Genomic DNA, 22,658 nt, shown 5'->3' with positions numbered 1-22,658 from the left:
AAAAAGTGAAAAGTGCTAAATAAATAAGTGACATATCAAGCAATCATTTTCATCATTATCAAATGTACAGCTAGTATGATGATGGTGATAATGACAAAAATAATGCAGAAAATGTGTGAGTACGATGGCCATGATTATATTCAATTAGATTTCCATCCTTAACAAAGGTTAGAAAGAGTCGGATTGTTGAAAATAGATTTAAAAAAATAATTTTGTATATATTGCCTGGAGTCATAAGCCTAAAGAAAAGGTATAGTAGATATCCAATAATCTTTGATAATAAAAGAAAAGTCCAATACTAACCTTCTAGCACCAACACCAGGTCTGTTCTGGGTGTATCAGGTCCATTTGGCTGTGGTAATGCATCTTCTAATGGTGCAATCAAGACATCATAAAGCGCCCTCAATGGAGGTTTACCAGACCATGACTTGTGCCTAAGAAGCTTGTTGGCAGCTTCCCGTCTGGCGATGCTTCCATTGAGGCTTCCTAGCCCACCACTTAGCTGACTCGCCAGGCTAGCTATGCTTCGGGAAGAGCTATTGATGATGTTATTGCGGTTTGTGAGGCGGAGGAAGCCACTACGGTCTGAATCTAGTTTGGCAGATAGCTCTTCCAAGTGCTGTTGCAGAAGTTCATCAGCCTCTGACTCTGTCTCACTGGTGATGTCCCCGTTGTAATGGATGTGGGTGTCCACCCCAAGGGCCTCCCGGGCATGACTGATGTACTGCTCCAAAAGGGCGGTGCAGGAATAGGAAATGCCATTAGTCAAGTTCAGAGAAGGCAGAGAGGTAGTGGATGAGGCAGTAGAGGATTGGTCATCAGGCTTGGTGTCCTTGTCAATGTGGGCCAAGTCACAATCATGGAACTTCACAATTCCTGAAGACCAAAAAAAAATAATATGAACATAAGTGAAAATTTCTAATAATAATAATAATATACAGTAAGCATAGTGACACATAAAAATGTATATCATGACAAGCATAGGGACATAAACATGAAAGTTTGTTTCCAAATTGTATCAATGTAGAATCTTTCTATGGGACTTATGTTGACTGTCAACATGTTCTATTGCTGGAGGTAGGTGGTGAAGTAAGCCAGTTTTCAGTGATATCTTTAAGCTAAACGTGGTCAGTCACCACCCCATTCTCTGACATCTGGAAATGTATTACATTCTGAAATTATCAACAATGACATTGTAGAAACGTGTTAAGAAAAAAAATCTTAAATAAAAGGATCTCACCATCAGTTGGATTCATTAGCCAGCTGTACAGATGACCATCTGCAATAGAAAAGTAGAGGATGTGAGCGCTCTGTCTGCTGACAAGATCCTGTATCTGATCATTGGTCATTAGAGTGGTGTCTAGAGGAACTGTCTCATTCCCACTCTGTCTTTCCATCAGAAGGTCCACAAACGCTCTTGTTCGTCCTCGTTCTGCAACTGCCAAAGCTTCATCTGCACGGTCAAGTGCAACCAAGACACGCTGAAGAGCCTGATAAGAGGCAGACTGGGCATCAAAGAGTGAGATCTTGTATTCACCACTTCCATGGGCATCACGTCGGATTTCCTCAAAAATCTCAGCAGCGCGGTAGAGCTCATGTTGTGCATCCTCAAGTTTTGAGATGGACCAGAGAGCAAGACCAAGCCGGTGTCTGATCTTAGCCTCGTCCTCTTTGCGTCCAAGCTGGTTCGCAATCTGCAATCCTTGCTTGAAGTAGGTGACACTTTGAGAGTGGTTGCCCAGGGCATGGTGGACCCTACCAAGGCTAGCATAGGCCAAGGTTTTAGCTACTCTATCATTTACCTGGGCGGCTATACTAAGATGCTGTTCTTGGTAAACGATTGCTTTCTGGTAGTTACCCAGAGATTCATGGGTCACTCCTAGATTACCAAAGGCTCTTCCCTGACAAGAAAGGTTACTGGTTTCCTCTGCAATCTTCAAGTCATCCTCATGAAACTCAAGAGCCTTCTCAAACTCTCCCATTTGCTGGTAAACACCACCAAGTCCACAAGCTGCATCAGCCTGTCCTGCTTTGTCATTTGCTTCAAGGGTTATCCTCATTTGGTTTTCTAGACATGATATTGCTTGCTCAAAGTTACCCATGAGGCTATGTAAGCAACCAAGTTCCCCATAGGCTGATGCTTTGGCTGTAGCAGAGTTTGTCTCATGTGCTAAGAGTAGACGTTTTTCATAACAGAATGAGGCTTGTTGGAGATTACCTAGTGATCGATGGACATTTCCTAGACCATGATAAGCTTTGTCCTGCTCTTCTAGATTTCTTATACTTTGTGCTATGAGAAGATATTGTTCATAACATTTTACAGCTTCTTCTAAATCATTCAGTGCTTCATAGCACTCTGCTAAATTTGCAAAAGCACTTGCACGATTCTGAAGCACCATATTGCCACCTAATTGTTCCAGAGCTCCAAGTTGTTCCTCAAAGTAACCCAGAGCATCTTCAAAGAGGTTCATATTCATTTTGGTTATACCTAGATTGCCATAGGCTTGTGCTTGAATGGGTCCATCATTAAGCTCTCGCGCTCTTTCCAGTTGTTCCTCGTAACATTTGAAAGCATCCAAATATTTTCCTAATGAAGTATGCACAGCACCTAAGTGACTATGAGCCTTACATTCTCCTTTAAGATCATTAAGTTCCTGGTACAGCTGCAGCTCTTGTGTGTGGTGTGCCAGTGCTTTGTCAAAGTGTTTCAGTTTCCTCTGAGCAGCACCTAATGCACCAAATGCTGTAGCTTCAAGTGCCTTGTTGCTGACCACTTTTGCGAGTTGTAACTGCTGCTCATAGAATCTCACAGCCCCATCTGTATCCTTTTTAGCCATATAGATATCCCCAAGGTTACCCAAAGCCCTGAACTTGCCAGGAGCATTCTTGACCTGCTGAGTGATTGTCAAGAAGCACTTCTGGCAATCTTCTGCCCTTTCAAAGTTACCTAACGTCCTGTAAGCAAGACCTAGATTGCAATAGGCCCTTCCCATCCATACCTTGTCCTTCTGGTCCCTTGCTAGCAGAAGATCTTTCTCATAGTATTGTACTGCGGCCTTATAATTTCCTAATGAGTAGAGAGCATACCCTAGATTATGGTAAGCTTTTCCTTGTCCTTCTAGATCTTTGACCTCTTTGGCTAATGCGAGGTATCTCTCATAGAAAGGAATGGCTTGTTGAAATTCTCCTTTAGAACTAAAATAGTTACCAAGGTTGCTCAATGCTCTTGCCTCACTTGCTTTGTCTTTTAGTTCACCAGCTATTGATAAATGGCTCTGATAATGCTCCATGGCTTTGTCCTTCATGTTCATAGCCTGATAGGCAACAGCAAGATTACCATGGGTGCATGCTTCCGCTCCCCTATCATTTACTTCACGTGAGATGGTCAGTTCTTGTTTGTGATACTTGATGGCTTGTTCATGCTGGTTCAAGGCACTGTACGCATTGCCCATGTTACCATATGCACGTCCCATGCTTGCTCTGTCGTTCATTTCCGTTGCTATGTTCATATGTGCTTTGTGCCACTTCAAGGCTGTGTCATACTGTCCCTGCTGCTGATACACTATCCCCAAGTTGGAACAGGCCCTCGCTTCCATGACCTTGTCTTTGGTGCTGAGTGCTATATTGAGTTGCTGTTCATGGCACTGCTTACCTGTGTTCAGATCCCCTGAACACCTGGCAGCATGTCCAAGTCCTGCATAGGCCCTTGCTTCCATTGCACGATTCTCATGTTCCTTCGCAATTGACAGCACCTCATTGTGATAATGAGATGCCTTCTCAAAGTTCCTCTGATAATGAAAAGCACTTCCTAAATTACTGTATGCTCTCGCTTCCTCAGTTCTATTCTCCAGCTGTTTAGCAATGTCCAAGTGCTGTTTGTGGCATTCCAATGCCTTGTCAAAATCTCCTAGTGCAAGCTGGACAGCGCCAACATTTCCAATCTCCCGAGCTTCAAACTGTTTGTCATTGAGTTGTCGTGCCAGAGTGACACATTGCTTGTGTGTTGTGAGTGCATTGGGGAAGTCTCCAATCGCTGAGTATACATGACCTGAGTTACAAAAAAATAAAGTAAGGTAAGGCATTATTTTCTGCAAGACTTCCAAACATAGTACCAATGTTTTACAGTTCTTTAAACAATAGCAGAAACTTGAAAACGGAATGAAATACACATTATATAGCACATCAATTAAAATGAAAAAACAAGGTTAAGTTCAATTCATTTCAATTTCAATTTATTTGTCTATGATATGAAATATATACATAGAAATGTTTTCTCCTCTGGCTTATATAAATATAAAATTAGACATAAAAATTGTACCCAGGAGATGACCATTAATACAAGGAATTAAACATAACTTGCACTCATGGACATGGAAATATGAATAACAAAACTACATAATGTTAGAAGAGGCCTATGGCCCATCATGTGGTTAGTCAAGAAAGGTGAGAACTGGAGCAAGAAGAAATACCTGTGACACAAATTGAAGACTCTAAAAGAACTATAAACCTCTCCAGGACCCCATCCCACATTATGAAAGACACCTCCATACCTTTCCCATCCTCGATAACATCTCCATCACTCTACCATCCACATTTAAATTCATTTTTGAGCTGGTCAGAATTGAATCAGATATAATCATGGAAATTGTCACTTAAAACTGGTGCAATCTATAAAATACTACATTTCGTTTACTTAAGGGAAATGGAAAGTTTGTTTCAGGATACCCAATTCATAATGAAGCTGATACGTGACAGTACATATCTCATGCCAATATGTGATTTAAATGTAAATGTGCCCTAGCTTTAAAATGAAGGTCATTTTATTTAATTTGGGTTGGCAACCACACAAGCTTTCAAGTGGTCAGGCTGTGCAATCCAAAAATGTATTATTCCTACAAATAGTGAAATTTATTGCCTTCACATTTGATGAATCTTCCACACATAGCAGGTTCATTTCATGAATAATTCCTTACACTGTTATACTGATTATAGCTATTGCTTCTCTTTGAATAACCCCATGCCTATATTCATAACTTGATAATGAAGATTGAACATTGTATAATGAATGCAACAGTAAGCACATATGTGTGGCAATAAAGTAATCAATATCAGTGTATCTTATCCGTAGATATTTTGAAAAAGGATGGGAACAGGAGAGAGTAAAGAATGGTAAAAAGTGAAGAATTTGTAAAATACGAAAAAAAAATGTCAAAGAAAAGATGATTAGAGGGAGGTATCACAATCGAAAGAGGAATAAAACAGGAATGGATTAATGATAAGGAAAGAGAAGAGACTATGGAGACCATAGTGACAAAGCAAAAGGAAAATGCAAATTGAAGACAGAGTGAATGAAGAGAAAAAGTGACAATGTAAAAAGGCAAAAAATAAAAGAAAAAAAGAGGAATGGGGAGGAAGATAAAGGATATAAGTGGAGGAAGGTAGGAAAGAGAGAATAGCAGAGAACATAACAAATTTTGTATTTGAAAAGACAAAAGAGAAGAAGGATATGAAAAAGGAGATGAAGTTGAAAGAGATAAGGAAATGTATGGAGAAAAGGAGCTACTAGAAAAGAGGAAAGACTGAGGAAGGGAAGAAAAAATAAATTAGGAATGAACGACTACTTACCTAAACTACTGAGTGCTGATGCTGCTACATTGCGATCTTTCTGCTTCATAGCGAGATAGAGTTGAAAGTGATGGTGAGTTAAGGCTTCCTTGTAGTTACCCTGAGAGAAGTATGCTGCTCCCAGGTTTCCATGAGCCCTACATTCACCTACATGGTCACCTGGTTGGGAAAGAAGTAGCAGAAAAATTTGTAAAAATTTGTATACTGTCACTGGTGTGAAGAAACAAACTATTGATAATTGGCTAATAAACACAGCGGAATAATAATCAAGCTGAGAATTAATGAATTATACATTATTATTTTCAATTAATTGAAGCAAAATAAAAACCCAAATAAATTATCTCAATAAAACAAGTTCAAATAAAGAGGAATTTTACTGACAGAATTGGCTACCTGGCAAAGCATCTCTAAAGAACATTCTGACTGCAATGGAGTCAGCAAGTAGCCCTTCCCATACACATAGACATAAATGTTACGAATGATTTAGTCAAATGATAATTATTTCTGAGAATTGATGTTGATTTTGCTCTTGCAAAAAAGAGAGTCTACCCACAAAGCACCTCTATACTGGTATAAATCAGTTGGACTTTACTTACTGAGTGATTTTGCAACTGATAGGTCTTGGTGCATGTATGAGATAGCCTTGTCAGTGTTTCCTAGACCCCAGTGAGCACTACTCAATGCTGAGAAGACAGATCCTCGTAGCTTCAGACTACTTGTACCTGTAAGATCAAAGAAAGTGGAAGTCTTTGTAAGAAATTGTACAAAAATTGCTTGACTTATCATACCTGTTTAACCTGATTACATGCAATACTCAACAAATGGAAACATCTTAGCTCTCTTTTTATCCTCATACACAAAAATGTGAATTTGTTGGACTGATATTTACCTTAATATTGAATTAATTCCAGTATATTTTTATTTTTCCCTCTTACATTAGCCCTTAGAATATTAAAAGTGTTTTTCATTTGTTTATTTTTTTCTTATAGCTCCCAATATTTTGAATATAATTTCATATCTTGAATGACAGCCTGGCCCTGAATTTATTACAACCCCTCTCAAGTTGTTTATATTCTTTCCCTTTACAACTCTTACATCTTCTTCCACTCCATTATAAACTAAATTTCTTATTTTTGTGTTTTTCCTACCTTTAATATTCATATTCCTTGTTCAGAATTCAGTCTTTCAACCACTTTTTAAATGCACTTATACTTATTCCTCTCGGTTCCATTCTGTGCCCCCCCCCCCACACCCTCAATCCAAGAGCTCTCAACTTGAAGGCCTAAAGCTCATTAGTCACCAATACACTTCAGCCTTTTAACTAGAGCATCAAGTACAAAAGGGAGACCCAGCTGCAAGTTTCAACAGTCTTCATGATAAGTTTGTATGTTAGCACTGGTTTTAAGCCCTTCATGGTTTGAACATTCATGCCACATGGACAGTGCAATGAACTTCTCCAGCTAAAAGCTGAAATTTTTAATTTGTAAATTCTTATTAAACAAGAGAAATGGACATTATAAACTTTCCAATCTTTGAAAAGACAACATAATAGGTTTGATAGTCCATTAATTTCCTAATGTGTATTCAGTGATTGAAAATTATATTCTCTTTGAATTAAAAGATTCAATATTGTTTTGTCCATTTATACTGAATTGGGATGAATCCAAACAGAGCCAACTGACTATACCAGAATCTACATGTAAATGAATTCATCAAAGTCAGCTGGCTCTTGTAAGTTGTGTGAGGATTTGAGAGAAAACAGTGGGTCTGAAGAGGATTTCACTGGTCTGAAGCATGAAATGTGAAGTAGCACAGTGCTTTGATGCTTACCGCTAGCCCTAAGTCATATCATCACTCAAGATTGATTAATTAATTTACATGGAGGCTAAGCTCCCATCTGAATTCACGGTCTAATTATGCCTCAATAGAACTATAGGGGATAAGCTCCCAAACAAGGCATACAAATGATTATATAGAAATACAAGAAGAAAATTTTATCTCTCATAAAGGATTTTTAGCATTTATGCCTTGAAAATGGAAGAGATAGAGGGGGGACTAGAGGATAAAGAAAGAGAATGATTAATCATAGAGAACAAGAGATAGCAGGGAGGGGAGGGAGAGAGAAGAGAGTGTGATTTCAGGAGAGACAAGAGAAAAGCCAACAATAGCATGATATAGTGAGAGGCAGCAAGAGAGATGGTAGAAGCAGAAAAGACAATTAGATAAATCATATATGATAAAAAGGTAAAAGATGAAGGTCCCTGGTATGTACAGTTTACCCAAGGAAGTTCATGTGCACTATATCCATCATGACGTTCTATTTGCATAGGCCCTTGTCTGTCTTGATAGGTGTGAAAACAGAGGCTTAGGGGATGATGCATGGAGGAGACAAAAAGGTGTCTGGAGCTGGGATGGGATGACTCTGATGGTCATCGCCATGACGATGGTGATGCAAACCCACGGCCAACATCACCCTTGAATATTCATAAATGTGTATGTGATGGGGAATGAACCAGGATCGAACATATATGAGGGTCTAATTTGATTTCAATGATCTAAAGTTGCATTCAAGTGACAAGTTTATCTAAAAGATTTACAATTCTTAAACATATTTATTAGAAAACATGGCTACTTTCAAATAAAAATTCATGGGGGCTATTTTGCAACTTATGGGAGTAGATTTTTTTGGTATTCATTTAGAAAACCTTATATTCTACTTTTTTACATTTTCAGAGATTAATAACCATCAGCCATTGTGCATCTTTATTTCTCTGTAAATATTGGGAACACAAACATGAAGCAACAATAAAGGGATGCTTTTAAGTTCAATGCCAGAATCATACTTTATACATATGAACACACTTTTGGGGGTAAAGGGAATATAAACACAAACTAGAATCATGATTATAATGTTATGTGTTTGTGCACTCTTATTTGGTGTGAACACATCCTAATATGATTTACATAACATAATAACCACTAGCAGTTTATAATATGTGTGTTCTAAATAATTTCTCTCCATGTTGTGTCTATAACTATCCTCCAGTTACACTCATCAATTTGGCAATAAAGAATGATGGACTTCAATTATTTCAGAAAATGAAAAATGATTCCAATTCATGATGGAGGACAGCAAGGTTACTTTAAAAGACAGAATTATACGAGCTACATCACGATATGAAATATATCAATTTCACCACCAATGAGATGAACCCACAAGGAGCAGTCTGTCTGTTTATGGCAACTAATGAGGGATACTTTTTATTGCAAATGTGGAAATATAGAAATTCATTTTAATGAGGAAAGTGGAGGGTTTAGCAGTAAATCATACATGATGTGATACAATATGCGATCCCCTTGGGTAATCATCAGATCCTGAAATCATCAAAAAAGAAACTAGAACACCAACATAATATTTTGACGTATCATTGAAGAAAATTTTCTTGACAGGCATGTCTGTGAGTACAATTTTGTTATGAATAAATCATTATTGATGCAGACTTGGCCAGTAAAGTTCTTTCATTATGATTTAAGTTTCTTTGCAATTAATGGAAATTAAATTACATGTAGCCTAATTTGTTTATTTAACTTATAAGGGGAAAAAACAGATGTGTGAGGGAAATAGCATATTTCAAACTACAAGCATTTCACTTTAATTAGTCAGAAGTTGATTAGAATTATATCTAAAATGTTTTTTTTTTCAATTGGATCCCATTACTGATATATATCCTCCATAATGATAAAAACATAAATCATGACCCTAAAAATTATTCATCACTGTAAACTTGATTGGTATAAACCCTCCAACTAAAAGTATTAGCCGTAGCCCATAAGAAAAATCAAATGAGTCCAAGGGCTTACAAAATCAAAGAATATTTTGAAGATAAAAAAGAAATATGGAGTAGGCCAAGGGCATGCACCATTAGAATAAATATGGGCCATTAGGTAATAACACTAGATTCAATTCAACAGATGGTATGTGAAGTAAGACAATGCATGCATTTAGAATATGATATGCTCTGATAGCTGATAATGAAAATAAATTGATATAGGAGCTTTGCTCTCATTTCTTTCAAACCGCTTTCCCTCGGGAGTACGGCTGTATTCATCTTTGAATAATTCTCAGTTCTTTTCAAACACACTCTATTCTTCAAATATGGGTATGTTAATTGTAGATTTTCCATGCTGTCTTGTCTATAAGCCTAATGAAAGTGAGAATTAGAGATGATAAAAAAAATGCTTGTAGAATTCCTGTGTGAAAAACGCCGGTCAGACTTATGCAAAGGTACTTTAGATAGGAATATCGTCTCTTACCGATCTTGAGCGCAGACTCTAGAACAACCAATGAGGATGCATGATAGCCAGCAGCAAGGAGCTCTTGACCAATCACAGAGATGATTACAAAGGGACTCTTATCCAGGTTCATAGACACAAGCTGCTTGTAGGTTGGTTCGAAGTTGTCTGAATTAAGATTGGAGAGAAAAGTAATGATGTTGGATTAGAACAAAAAAACAATTCCTGATGCTCCAAGCTAATCATCAATTTGCGTGCATATAGTGATTATGATGTGAAGGAAATAGATGCAAATGTGTTTTATTGGATTAATTGACTGATTTTACATCAAAAGTAAATGCAATTGTTTTTCCTTGTTTATAGCAAACCCATCTGAGACGTGGAATGGTAAAGAATGTGCTCAAAGGGTTATCTTGAATAAAACTAAAATCCCATTATTGAAATAAGTATATGATTATCCCCAAAATGGCATATCAACCATTAGCATTTTAGATTTAAGAAATACATCACATATGAGAAATAACATGAGATGGTATTGTTTGCAGTGGCTGCTCCCACCAAGAAGCAAAAAAAAAATGTTAATTATTTTTGCCTATTTACCATTTTGAATACACAGCAAAAATTTTACCTGTAGAATATTATTGAATGACACTTTCATATAACAAAATATTGGCAAAAGGTCAAACAAAAACTATAAATTCAAAAAAAGAGAAAAAAATCCAAAACAACAGGAACTATTCATTCATACTCTTTAATTCTAACGATTCTAACGAAACATAAACATTTGATATCCTTTTTTTTTCTATTTTAATTTTTTTTTGTAAGAAATATAATCATTATCTAGCCTACAGATATTTTTCTGCTTGCCCTGTTGAATCTATAATCACCCTCCACTGGCTATGCAGTTTCATTCCAATCTGGAGAAAGTACTACATCTCGTTTATTCTCAAGCTCTTCTCTTCTCCAGGGGAAAGAAAACTCAAGAAAATTCTATGAATTGTGGTAATATCCCACAAATCCTCCACAAACCACTAAAATATAGTGACTTTATGATTTTCATTTCACTCTAGCGGTTTTCATTTTTCATTTATTGGAGAGATTGCCAGAAGGAGAATGCAGTTTTAAGAGAGAAAGAGAAATAAATATCACTTTTGAGAAAACCAAGATATCCATAATTTAAGAAATGGAATGCCAGGATCAGAATCTTTATGTATATTCTTGAGTGTATGGCAGAAAGGCACAAAGTGTATTCTCCAAAATTGAGAATTGAAATTTCTATTTCAAATTTGTAATATTGGAAATATTTAACAGGTATGGGTTTTCCTTACCAATTAAAATGGTCATGTGCAATGTCAGTGACAAGACTTAAAGTGATTATAAAGATTTTTTAGTGGACTTTCTGATATGAAAAAAAATGTGAATTTTACTCCTTTCTTTTACTTTTAAAATAAACTTAGTCAGAAGAGTTATTCAAAATCAAAGTCAATTTCTGAAAGTACATGCAAAGTCATATGCTGTTCATTGTCTTCTACTTAGGAGATAATAGACAGTTTTAGATACAAGACAAAACTTGCTGTGATGTGGTTGTTTTGCAAACTATTGAAATGGTTTTGGACAGTAATACTGCTCCTTGTGTTTTTGCATTGCCCATAATGCATGCCAATATTGTGAGCCAATCAAACTCATCACCCAGATTACATCACAAATCTGAAATTGCCTTATATCCTATATATAGCATTTCATGGCAGAGAACGATCACATACAAATATTACCCTTTTCAAAAACCTATCCTCCAATTAGCCGCCTAAGAGTAATGCGGATAATTCAATAAAAATTGCGTTCATAAACTCCGTAAATAAGCCGCATTATTTTTACGAGCGCCCGTCCTGAAAAAGGCGGATAATCGCCATGACAACTGTTACGCCCCCTCCGATGCGGTTGTGTTGGAAAAGGGTGACCTTGTGACCGCACCATGGCAATTATCCGCATTATTTGGAAATGCGTTCATAAACTCAAAATCTTATCCCGATGCCGCTATTATGCGGATAATAGCAGCATCAGAGTAATGCGGATAACTCTTGTCCTCCTCCAATTTTACGACCAAATTATGCTGCTATTAGCCGCCTAATTCATTTTAATTGGGTTTATGAAAGGGGTATATGTCCAATCAGCATCTCATCTTTTCAGAACTGAAAGGACATTGATTGTATATGACTTAACATCCCTGTGTATATAGGCCCAATACAAATACACCGTGTATATTTAGACATGCATTCTTTTTTATCGCACTTCCCTCTTCAGTGTTTGCTGCACAAGTCCCATAAATCAACTCCATAAATGTCCAATGGCTCATGAATTAAACAATTCAACCATAATTTTTCCCCAACAGAAAGCATCTTTTTATAGTTATAAATTTTTGAACATATGACCCCTGGTAACGGAGTTTGGGTCTTCTTTGATGGCATTTCCCCCCACTCCCCTCATGAGGCTCATAGCTTTACAGTTTTTATTGATGATAAATGGCCGAGTTGACATTAAAATAGGTTCATAATAAATTCAAAAGTGCATGGACTGCCTTAAAAACACTTTAACTCTGAATTTTTCAGACAAAAGTAATATCAAGCAACAAGTGTAGAACAATGACTGTGCTATACAGTGCGTCCCAGAAAAGAAAAAACGAAACAGAGATTTATTAGAATACAATAGACAAATGACCTACCAATGTAAAGCTTAGAATCTCCTCTTTTATCTGATATTACTTAGATTGTTCCTCATTCACGCATGAGTGAGCAAAAACAATTTGAAGAAAGGATACCAAAAACTCATTTGGCGGGGAGTATCTGGGTTTCAAAAAGAAAACCACATTTTTAAAAAGTTTAATATCTGCTTTTTAATTTGATACATCAATTACAGAAAATGGTCAAGAAATAACAAAGTTCTGATTTTTAAATCTTCTTCCTATCTATACTGATTAGTAAATCTTCTTCCTATCTATACTTTAGTGGATCTTGTTTATGTCTGTTACTTATGAAAAAGGAATTCTGTAAATTCATGACAAATTTCATAACAGCATTTCTTTCTGAAAATGAAAAATGCATTATGCAGAGAAATAATTGTATATGTGTTTCAACACCAAATTAAATTGTAATTTCTTTCTGGGTATGAAAAATGCGTGTTGTAAACTACATAGTTTCAGAAGTATAGAAAGCTCATATGACTTGGATATTGTTTGTGTAAGTTGCAGTGCTTGGCAACTGACTCTATTCCGTATCCGTGGCATGTATCACCTTACATGTAGATTTGCCCAATCATTCGGCTAGCTTGGGGACAGATCAACAAATAATTTGATTGCCTGTGACACTGTTATTATTAAAAGTGAGGGGAGTTGTAATGACGAATGAAGTCATAGCTGAGAGTGAGAGAAAGGAATTGTACAGTAAGGTACATCCAGAGCATTCCTGTGATCACTAAATATAAAACATGAAAATAATTTTGCTTCATTCATCAGAGTTGTAAAATATTATCATTCAATTTTCGAGGGGGTTAGAAAAATAAACCTAAGGAAAGAGGGGGGAACAAATTGCACGAAACAAGAGAATGACCGTGCAATGCAATGAAGTGATGAAATATGTATTTGAGAAGGATTGAAAAAAAGAACATGGAGAAAAGAGTGAAGAAAGGAGAAAGCAAATTGGGCATGGAGAAACACCACTTGGAGATGGAAGTGAACTTGATCAAATGCAATTTCATTCCCTTTCATGTTGACATTACCTACAGGCATACATTAAACTAATCCATCAAATGAGTATGATGAATACACTTTTTGTATCTAGAACATGATGGGTTTCATGCAAAACAGTCCTTACTGCTCTTGCTGATACATACATGTAGAGCACTAAATACCTTCTGGCAGTAACATGATGAACATTCTACTCTTTGTTTGTGATCTATTATTTCCACTCTCCCACTGCCATCTGCTTGTACATATGCACGACTATTTCACTCATGATATGATGCTCGTGTTAGGTTTTTAATCTTCCTACATTGGTTCGCTCACATTTATCTTTAAAATGCTACATTTAAATCACACATTTTTTGTAAGCAATCCCTTCTGTTTTTACTCCCTTCACTATTATGCAATGCTTAACATAATTCATGTTAATTCATTATCAAACTACCCCTCAGTCTATTTGTAGTCCATCTGACATAATTATTCTCTCTGTTAACATCTATTCATGTTATGGAGATATGTTCCTATCTGTATTTTTTTTTAACTCTCCGTACATCGACTATTTTTTTTGTCAATCAATCCATCAATTCCTACCTATGTCTTCATGTGAAAATTGTTCAAATCTCTCTCTCCCTCTATTTGCATCTTTGTTGACCCCCCACACACACCTCCCCACCCTTTCTGACATTCTCTCACACCTTGTAGTTCACGTGACCAATTCCTCACCCCCCCCCCCCCCCCCCCCCGCGATCAGAAATTCATTCAATACGATTGAACCAACCTCCATATATATTGAGCTGTGACAAATTTTGACTTGGAGACTCTGAATTTGAACTTTGCCTGCATTTTGGTGTCATCTACCTACAAACCCAATTTTTTTTTTGATCATGCGGTAAAGAACTCGCATATTTAATTAGCTCTGACTTTTGACCTGCAGACTCCGAATTCAAACTTAGCCTGTATTTTGCTGACATCTACCTACGCACCAAAATTGTCAAAAATCCATTATAAATATTTTTCAAGTTATAGCGCGGAAACCAAGTGGGGAGACTGACAGACAGGGGCAATGTTAAATACCCCTTAAGGACTTGACTTCGTCTGGGGGGAGGGCATAAAAATCTTCAGCAGTAAGCTCAGAGACTGCCTTTCAGTAAGTATATCATTCCTATACATATCACTGTATGCAATCTGGACCAGGTGTGACTTTGGTCACAGACCTCACTCATATCATGTAGCTGGTTTAATGTGAAATTACAATCCATCTTTCACCATGCAGCAAACAATGTTCCCTCACTAGTGTGTAACATCAATTTTCTTTTGCAAATATTTTCATCATAGTTTAATTTTAGATATGCTCTGGATGTACCTTAATAATTTTTGCATGCAGATTTTGGTTTTGAGAGATTACTAAAAATCAGACTTTGATTTTAATTTGTGTGTCATAAGTTTAAGAAAATGTTCCTGTGGATTTCTAATATCAATAAATCAAATAAAGAATAAGACTAAACTTTAAAAGAATAACAAATATGTATATTGCCATGTTCTAAAGTAAAACTGATAACATTTTTTTTTCTTCCATAGATATTTATTTCATTTCTTTTAAAATCAAACATTTGTCAAAAATTTCTAAAAGTTAATTTTCACATTCAATACAAAGTAATATTTTCTCTATTGGCAAGGGGACTGTGTATAGATACTCAAAATGAGAAATTACAATTAATCATATTTTGTTTATGAAAAGATTATCCTTTTCAGATATGTGAGTAAGTAGGTTTTGCCTGTATTAATGCATAGTTACCTTTGAGTGGTGACTTGACTGCTGCTTCCACAAGACCAGCCAGGAGTTGAAGGCTCTTGGGATCCTGAGCAAGACCGGAAGCAAACGCTGCCAACGCATCGGCATGGCGACCAAGACATTGCAGGGCCACACCCTGACGATAATAGGCCTGGATAATGACAGACAAAAAAGAGGAAATCTGGTTATAGAGGGAATTATTCAACATTCTTATTAATGAATAAATATAATTTGTAATATGCCCAAGCATCATGTAGGTCTAAGTATCTGAGTGATCATCTTCATCAAGGAGATATGCTTCTTTCCTGGTGGCTTTCCTGCATCCCAATCCACATTTTAAAAATAAATATGAAGATTTAGTGATGAAGTGAAGATTCCTACTAAAAGATACCATCCTACTTAATAAGTAAATATCACTTCACTGAAAATTCATTTACTAGGGAGTGTTTCGTACAGAGAATCAATGTACAATCAAAGTACTTATAAACAGGCTATTTGAGGTAAATAAATATTGAAGGACAATTGAATGAATATTAGAAAATCAAAACAGACACCATGGACATGGAGTGTCCTGATAATTAACATATGGCCATATTACTCTGAAATGGTGGCGTACATGTAATGTAGCATGTCTCTCTTCATGATGTAAATACAATTTTGAATCGGAGGACATTACTATGACACCCAAAGTACAGGAAGATTGTAGTCCCCAATCATCCTAAATAGTAATTTTTAAAAGAAATGACTATACATAATGCTGACCAATTGTTTTTTAAGGGTCATTAAATCTTGTATATTGTCTTACAGCATGCCTTTGCCATGGCAACTACAGGGTGACTCCAGTATCAATTTGCAATGAGAATAAAAACTAGAACTATCACTAAAGGGGATTAATACCTCCGCCGTATGCGTTACCATGGCAACAGTTTCCAACACATGGAAAAATATGTCTTGCCTAGTTTTACCATAAGATCAATGTGTGAGCTAAATATGAGAATTGGTTGAAAACTGATGAAGTAATTTGAAATGCAAGATATTTTGTCATAATATGGGAACACAATTTCTGACACATACAAAAAGTGTCTTGCACATCTTTACTCAAACACCAGTATGTGTGCCAAGTTTCATGAGAATTGGTTAAAAACTGAGGATGTAGTTAGATGCACGAGATTTGCAACGGACCGTATTTGGTGGATGTATAATAAAAGAAAACCACTGGGCTAAAGCTCCTTGCATTATTGTATGTTGGGGGAAATGAGCAAGATGGTTCCACAGCAAAAAGCAAGAAGTTGATTTAGCATCCCTATGTCATAATAATATAATAGAAATATTTTTTTACTAAAATCCTTAAATACTACATAAAAGAAAAAAATCAGGGTTGTTCAAGACAATGATTGAAAAAAAATCATTATTTCACTCAAAAATCTTGATTGAAAAATGGGGGGGGGGGTGGGGGTTACCTCTTATGCAATTTTGCTCTGAAATTACACCAAGCTATTATAGAATAATTGATCTACACAGGAAAACATTTAGAATTCAGGCCTGATAATAAATACTACATTTTCAGAACCTGTACAAGTTGGATTACTATCTATTCTTATCATGGCGTCATCTCTTTAATGACAGAATGACAGAGACAAGACATTGGTCTGAATTCAGATGAGGTTGTCTTGGAGTGTTCTCTTTATGTTATCACAGCAGACACCATCTCTATCAAGATTGAATAATGTTGAGGAGATGTTGACCTGAAATCGAAGGGCACTGTTGGGACAGGTCTACTTAATAGAATTGAATTGCAAGCAAATTGAACCCCTGTCTTGCTTTAATCTAATCCCAAATAGGACTGATTGGTTACAAGAAGAAGGTCTTATCTCTCATGTGTTATCTGTCAACTGATGACTGAAGGAAATGTCTAAATTTGGTCAACACAGTGTATACCTCTGTGACCATCATAATGAATGATCATGAAAGGAACTATTTAAAATGTCAATTTTTTATAGTAATTCATTAATATAGTACTTCATTTCTTAACCTAGCATGACTGGAAAAAAATATGTCTATCTATCTCACACCATTTGTTCTTGCATGTCCCTACTCATTAATCAAAACTGACCGAAAAGAAATAAAATGATCAACAACTCCTTATATGACAAACTCCATGATTTTATGCCATCTACACATTGCATCAAAATTTATCAGCAATAACTGTTATTGACTTTTAAAAAAAATCCTAAGCATTGAAGCGGCCATTTTAATCAGTACTTAATCTCCTGCAGAGTGATGACCACAGATATTTTATCACTACCAAGATGACCTCGCTTGACCATCTCATCATCACAGAAGCTGTCCATCATTATTCCTCTGATATGAAAGCTGTTTGCCATACATGTGCAAAAATACTGGAACCAAAAATGGCTAATACTAAACACCCAGATTTTTTCCCTCTTAGAACTAATGACTAAGCGTGGGAAATTCCTGAATACAAATAAAAAGCATCATATGAGTTCACTTTGGTGTTATCATGAGTGGAGAATAAAAAAAGGGGCATTAGGCATAAAAGAAATTAATGCCTTTTTTTACTCTCAGTATAGTTTCTAATCGCCATTCTCAAGCTATATGTCTACACAGGCAGGTGCTGGTGTAAACAATGCATGAACAACACACACATAAAAGGGGGACAATAGATAAAACTTTGTAATAATCGATAAGTCACGTTCAGTCGTAGGGTTTATCTTTGTTAGAATCGTGTCAGGGCATTGAGTAAAGCTCACTGAATACATAATGAAAGTTGAGAACAGGGGAGAAAGAGATACACAAAGTTAACGGGGGCATTGACACTACAGTAAATCTATTTCTGATCTTGTCAACTTAATTAACATGAATTAGCACAGATACATGTACAGTATGACCATATGAAACGACCGTGATTGTGATAATTTTGTCTTACTTGACACCTTATTTATAAATAAGTTCAAATATTGAAAAGAATCATTTATAATTCCCCTTTTCATCTTTATTTTCATTATACATATTCATAGATAACAATCAAGTCAAATAAGATGTAAAACAACAAAAACTTTCAGGGTCATTTTCACTAAACATTTAAGTCACATATCAAGAGAGATATACCATTTGAACATTAATGACAAATCACTCCTCTTTTCATGGTTAATTTTTAAAACAAAAAAGTATTCATTACAAAATTAGATTTCATTTCTACATTAAGGAAAGCATTAATTGAAAGTAAATGCAGAAACAAAGCTACTAAACTTTCAATACAATGTCTACATACATGTTCAACAATACTATTTAACTTTAATGATTTATTAAAAGATTTCTTCAAGACATGATTCTATAGCATTTGATGAAAAATGGAACAGTGTAAAAGCCTCCTGGAAGACTAAAAGTCTATAAAAGCATCATGAGGCTTTGCATTTATCAGATGGGGGAGTCTTTGCCATCCTTGGCAGGGGGTAACAAGTTCATCAATGAATTGACAATGATGCGTACTACAATACTATAAATAATGACCTCTAGAGAATGGGACTACATGTCAAAATCGATGTGAAGCATATTGATTGAAAAAAAAACCTAGCAATGTTAAAAAAGACACCAACGAGACTTGATTTGCAGGGATACATATAAATAATGTAGCAATGTTCTAAAGCAACTGAGCTCAAAGAGACGCCAATGAGACTTAATTTGAAGGGATACATTTTATCCATAAAAGACCATTGTAAAATGCTGACTTTTCCATGGGGATATGATCATGTATCACATCGGGGGCCCGTTGCATAAAACTTTTTACCTGAGAAAACTCAGGTTGTTTTTACAAGATTTTTTGCCCTGTGTTAAAGTCAATTGCAGAAATCAGACTAACCTTAGTTTTCAGTCTTTACCAGAGTTTTCTCAGGTAAAAAGTTTTATGCAACAGGCTCCAGGTACTCTTTAAATGTCAAAAGTGCAAATAAAGGACTTTTTCATAAATCAGCTCATGTACTAGATGGTGCTATGAGAGGATGAAACTGTATTGGACACTGACTTTAAGGACAAGTCCACCCCAACAAAAAGTTGATTTGAAATAAGGAGAAAAATCCAACAAGCAAAACACAAAAAATGTCATCAAAATCGGATGTAAAATAAGAAAGTTATGACATTTTAAAGTTTCGCTCAATTTCACAAAACAGTTATATGCACATCCTGGTTGGTATGCAAATTGGCAGACTGATGACGTCACACACTCACTATTTCTTTTGTATTTTATTATATGAAATATTCTAATTTAAATGAAAAAAAGTTTTATTTCTCCCTGAACATGTGGAATTACTATCATTTTAACAATTTATGGTTAGGTTAAGTTGGTCCTTATTGTCAAATCTGTAAAAATTGAAACATTGTATTATTCAAACAATAAAAAACAAAAGAAATAGTGAGTGACGGACATCATTGTCTCTCTCATTTGCATATCGCTGAGTTGTGCATTTAACTGTTTTGTGAAAAATAAGCGAAACGTAAAAATGTCATAACCTTCTTATTTTACATCCGATTTCGATGAAATTTGCAGCGTTGTGTTTGATTTTTCTCCATCGATTCAAATCAACAATTTTCTGGGGTGGACTTGACCTTTAAAGAAACAACTATGTTGCTGTGTTACTAGAGCTGGGAAAAAACACACTTCTACATGAAGGCAATACATGGAACAGCAGATTTTTTTGTACAGATGTACTGGTATACAACATTGCATTTTAATGTTAAGAGGAGACAAAATATTTAATGCATATCAAGCTGTTATAAGCAGACTAATCTCAAGTTCTCAGACAGATTCAATAAATATAATACAGATGTTTTTTTTGGGGGGGGGAGGTCTGACCTCATTATCTGTAGAAATTACAATAACGTTGTGCAATACAGACAAGAATATTTACTCATAAAGCCAGGCTAGTTATTCAGGGCACATTCATATTTGCATAGACCCTCCATTAGATGCCTCAATCAATACCTACATTACATTAACATCTAAATAAAACAACATAATCTAATAAACAATGGATCCATTTAATCAATGGCATGTTCGTTCAATAAAGTAATGTAATCATGATTGATTCATGTTGATTCGGATATCACAAATTATTCATAGGACTTTTTTGCCACAAAATATGTTCTACCCCTTAAGGATATAATTATCTCGTCATAAAGTTGGAATGTAGTATTCTTGCTCGGTAGGAAAAAAAAATGATTACTAGTCGGCATAGCAAATTAAGTACTGACTCTATCTTGTTCAAGTGATATTTTATTACATTCAAAATTCATATCATGAAATATTGATAATTTCACCACTGTTTTAATCACATAAAATAGTGCTCCTCTATATATTAATATTGGAGAAACCCAAGTATGTGCAAGTAGGAGAGTCAAGCCAGTTAATAGAATTTTTCAGAAGAACCTCATATCAGTTTATTTCTTTGTGCTTAAAGTGCCACCAAAGTGGATTACTTTTGCATGTGTTAAAGTAGTTGAGATCTTATTTTGATCAGATGCAGGGATCTCTTTAATACTTCACATTAATTGCTACTTCGATCATGACATAATCATAGTTTTATCCTTCACTACCCGCCAACCTTCCAAATAAATACATAAAATAGAAATGTAAACCCTTTCCTTCTGCTTCTTTATTGTACTTCACTTTTTGAATAAAAAATACCCTCACTTAAATTTCTCACTTTGAGTTCAGAAGAAGGGAAGAAATATAAAATTAGCAACCTTCTTGATCTGAACAAGTAATTTTCATTTTTACAAACTTATTACTGCTGAATCCTAATACAATAGGCCTACATTAAAACAAAATCCCCTTTTTAGTTTCCTTTTTCTTGCAACAAGTGGTGTTCTAGAGTAACTCAACATATTTGACGCTCCTAGCCTCAAATAAATTACAGAGTTTAGGATTTCCAACATAAGAACACTGTCTGTAGGTAAGTGCTCCTTAATTGGGATTGGATGACCAAGTTGGCAACACCTCAAGATAATTTTTTCTCTTCCAGATTTTCAGCAATTTCCCTCAAACAGTAATGGAAGATATCAAGAATCACAAGAGATAGCTTTAGTTTCAGTCATTTAGGCAATAGGGTACAATGCTCAATATTAATAGTGTTACTTGTGATACTGAGTCTTTCTAAGTTGTACTTGCCACCTTCATCATAAACCAATGTACATTGCCTGACTTCATGGGGGAGTGATGTGACTTACTATTAAAACCATTATTACAATATAACACAATCAAATATTGTGATAAGAATGAGATTATTATCAGTACAATGAATATTAGCAAAACTTTTCATCTTTTTTTTTTTTTGGAAAGGAGGGATAAAGAAATATGAGACTATTATCAATGCAAATTAAAGCCTTTTTCAATCTGTGAGGGGTATTGGGGTAATGTAAAAAAAAACTCCCTGTTTTTTTCCTTTTTAAACAGGATAATGGAGTGTAAGGGACAGGTATGTTTCAAAAAAATAATGACCAAGGAAATATATGAACAATAATTAGTCCTTGGCCGGCTTTAGTGCAATAAAGGTTTCAGAACAGACAAACAGATAATTGTGAATACGATATCCCCCAGACAGGAATCTGGAAAGCAATTACCAAATTAAATTCTGATACAATCTCATGCTTTTCACCTCTCAATAAAACTCAATAATAACTCATTTATACCTCATGATCAGGGAGGTATTGTTAGTGAATGACTAATAATTACAGGTGCGAGCAAGCCTATAGCACAGGTGTGTACATTTCATCTCTATATGCAATAGAAGTCAAATTATGGATTTTGATATGAAGATATACTACAAAAGCATTTAAACCTGGTTGTGGGATAGGCATATTGAATATATCAGCCCCCAGTGGGCTAATGTTTTCTGGGGAGTGAAAAGATTTCAAGTGCCGATCACTTTGTGGGGCTTTGTTGTTCAGGAGATTTGGGAGAATTACTTTTGATACGAGTCATTACACGGTAAACGGACTAGGTGACCTGACCAAGATGAATGTAAATACTGGAATTATTGAACGAGTGAGTTCGAAGCTAGGATCTTAGTTCAGTTAAGTTGAATTGGTTTTACAATGTCATTTTGAAAAGTAATATTTTGTCTGCAAGAAGGTCCTTATTGTTTTGTCACAGCAGTAATTAAAACCAAATTATTTTGTCTCTTTACAGCAAAGCAAGTA

At 35.6% G+C, this 22,658-nt stretch overlaps 1 protein-coding gene across 3 annotated transcripts in view; it reads right to left on the bottom strand.

Annotated features, from left to right (window-relative positions):
* LOC121408963 (tetratricopeptide repeat protein 28-like) overlaps positions 1-22,658 on the bottom strand; it is a 59,400-nt gene that overhangs the window by 12,769 nt on the left and 23,973 nt on the right. For all 3 annotated transcript variants that reach the window (XM_041600707.1, XM_041600709.1, XM_041600708.1), the window contains 6 exons: positions 15,447-15,594; positions 9,940-10,086; positions 6,222-6,347; positions 5,626-5,784; positions 1,241-4,048; positions 304-876 (listed from right to left, as the gene is read on the bottom strand). In XM_041600707.1, the coding sequence (XP_041456641.1) occupies positions 304-876; positions 1,241-4,048; positions 5,626-5,784; positions 6,222-6,347; positions 9,940-10,086; positions 15,447-15,594 (3,961 nt within the window). The remainder of the gene's footprint in view (positions 1-303; positions 877-1,240; positions 4,049-5,625; positions 5,785-6,221; positions 6,348-9,939; positions 10,087-15,446; positions 15,595-22,658) is intronic.

This window comes from Lytechinus variegatus, chromosome 2 (genome assembly GCF_018143015.1).
Source record: "Lytechinus variegatus isolate NC3 chromosome 2, Lvar_3.0, whole genome shotgun sequence".
In the NCBI taxonomy this organism is placed as follows: Eukaryota; Metazoa; Echinodermata; class Echinoidea; order Temnopleuroida; family Toxopneustidae; genus Lytechinus; species Lytechinus variegatus.
The sequence above is the reverse complement of the archived record's forward strand: the minus strand, read 5'-3'. Positions and strand labels throughout refer to the sequence as shown.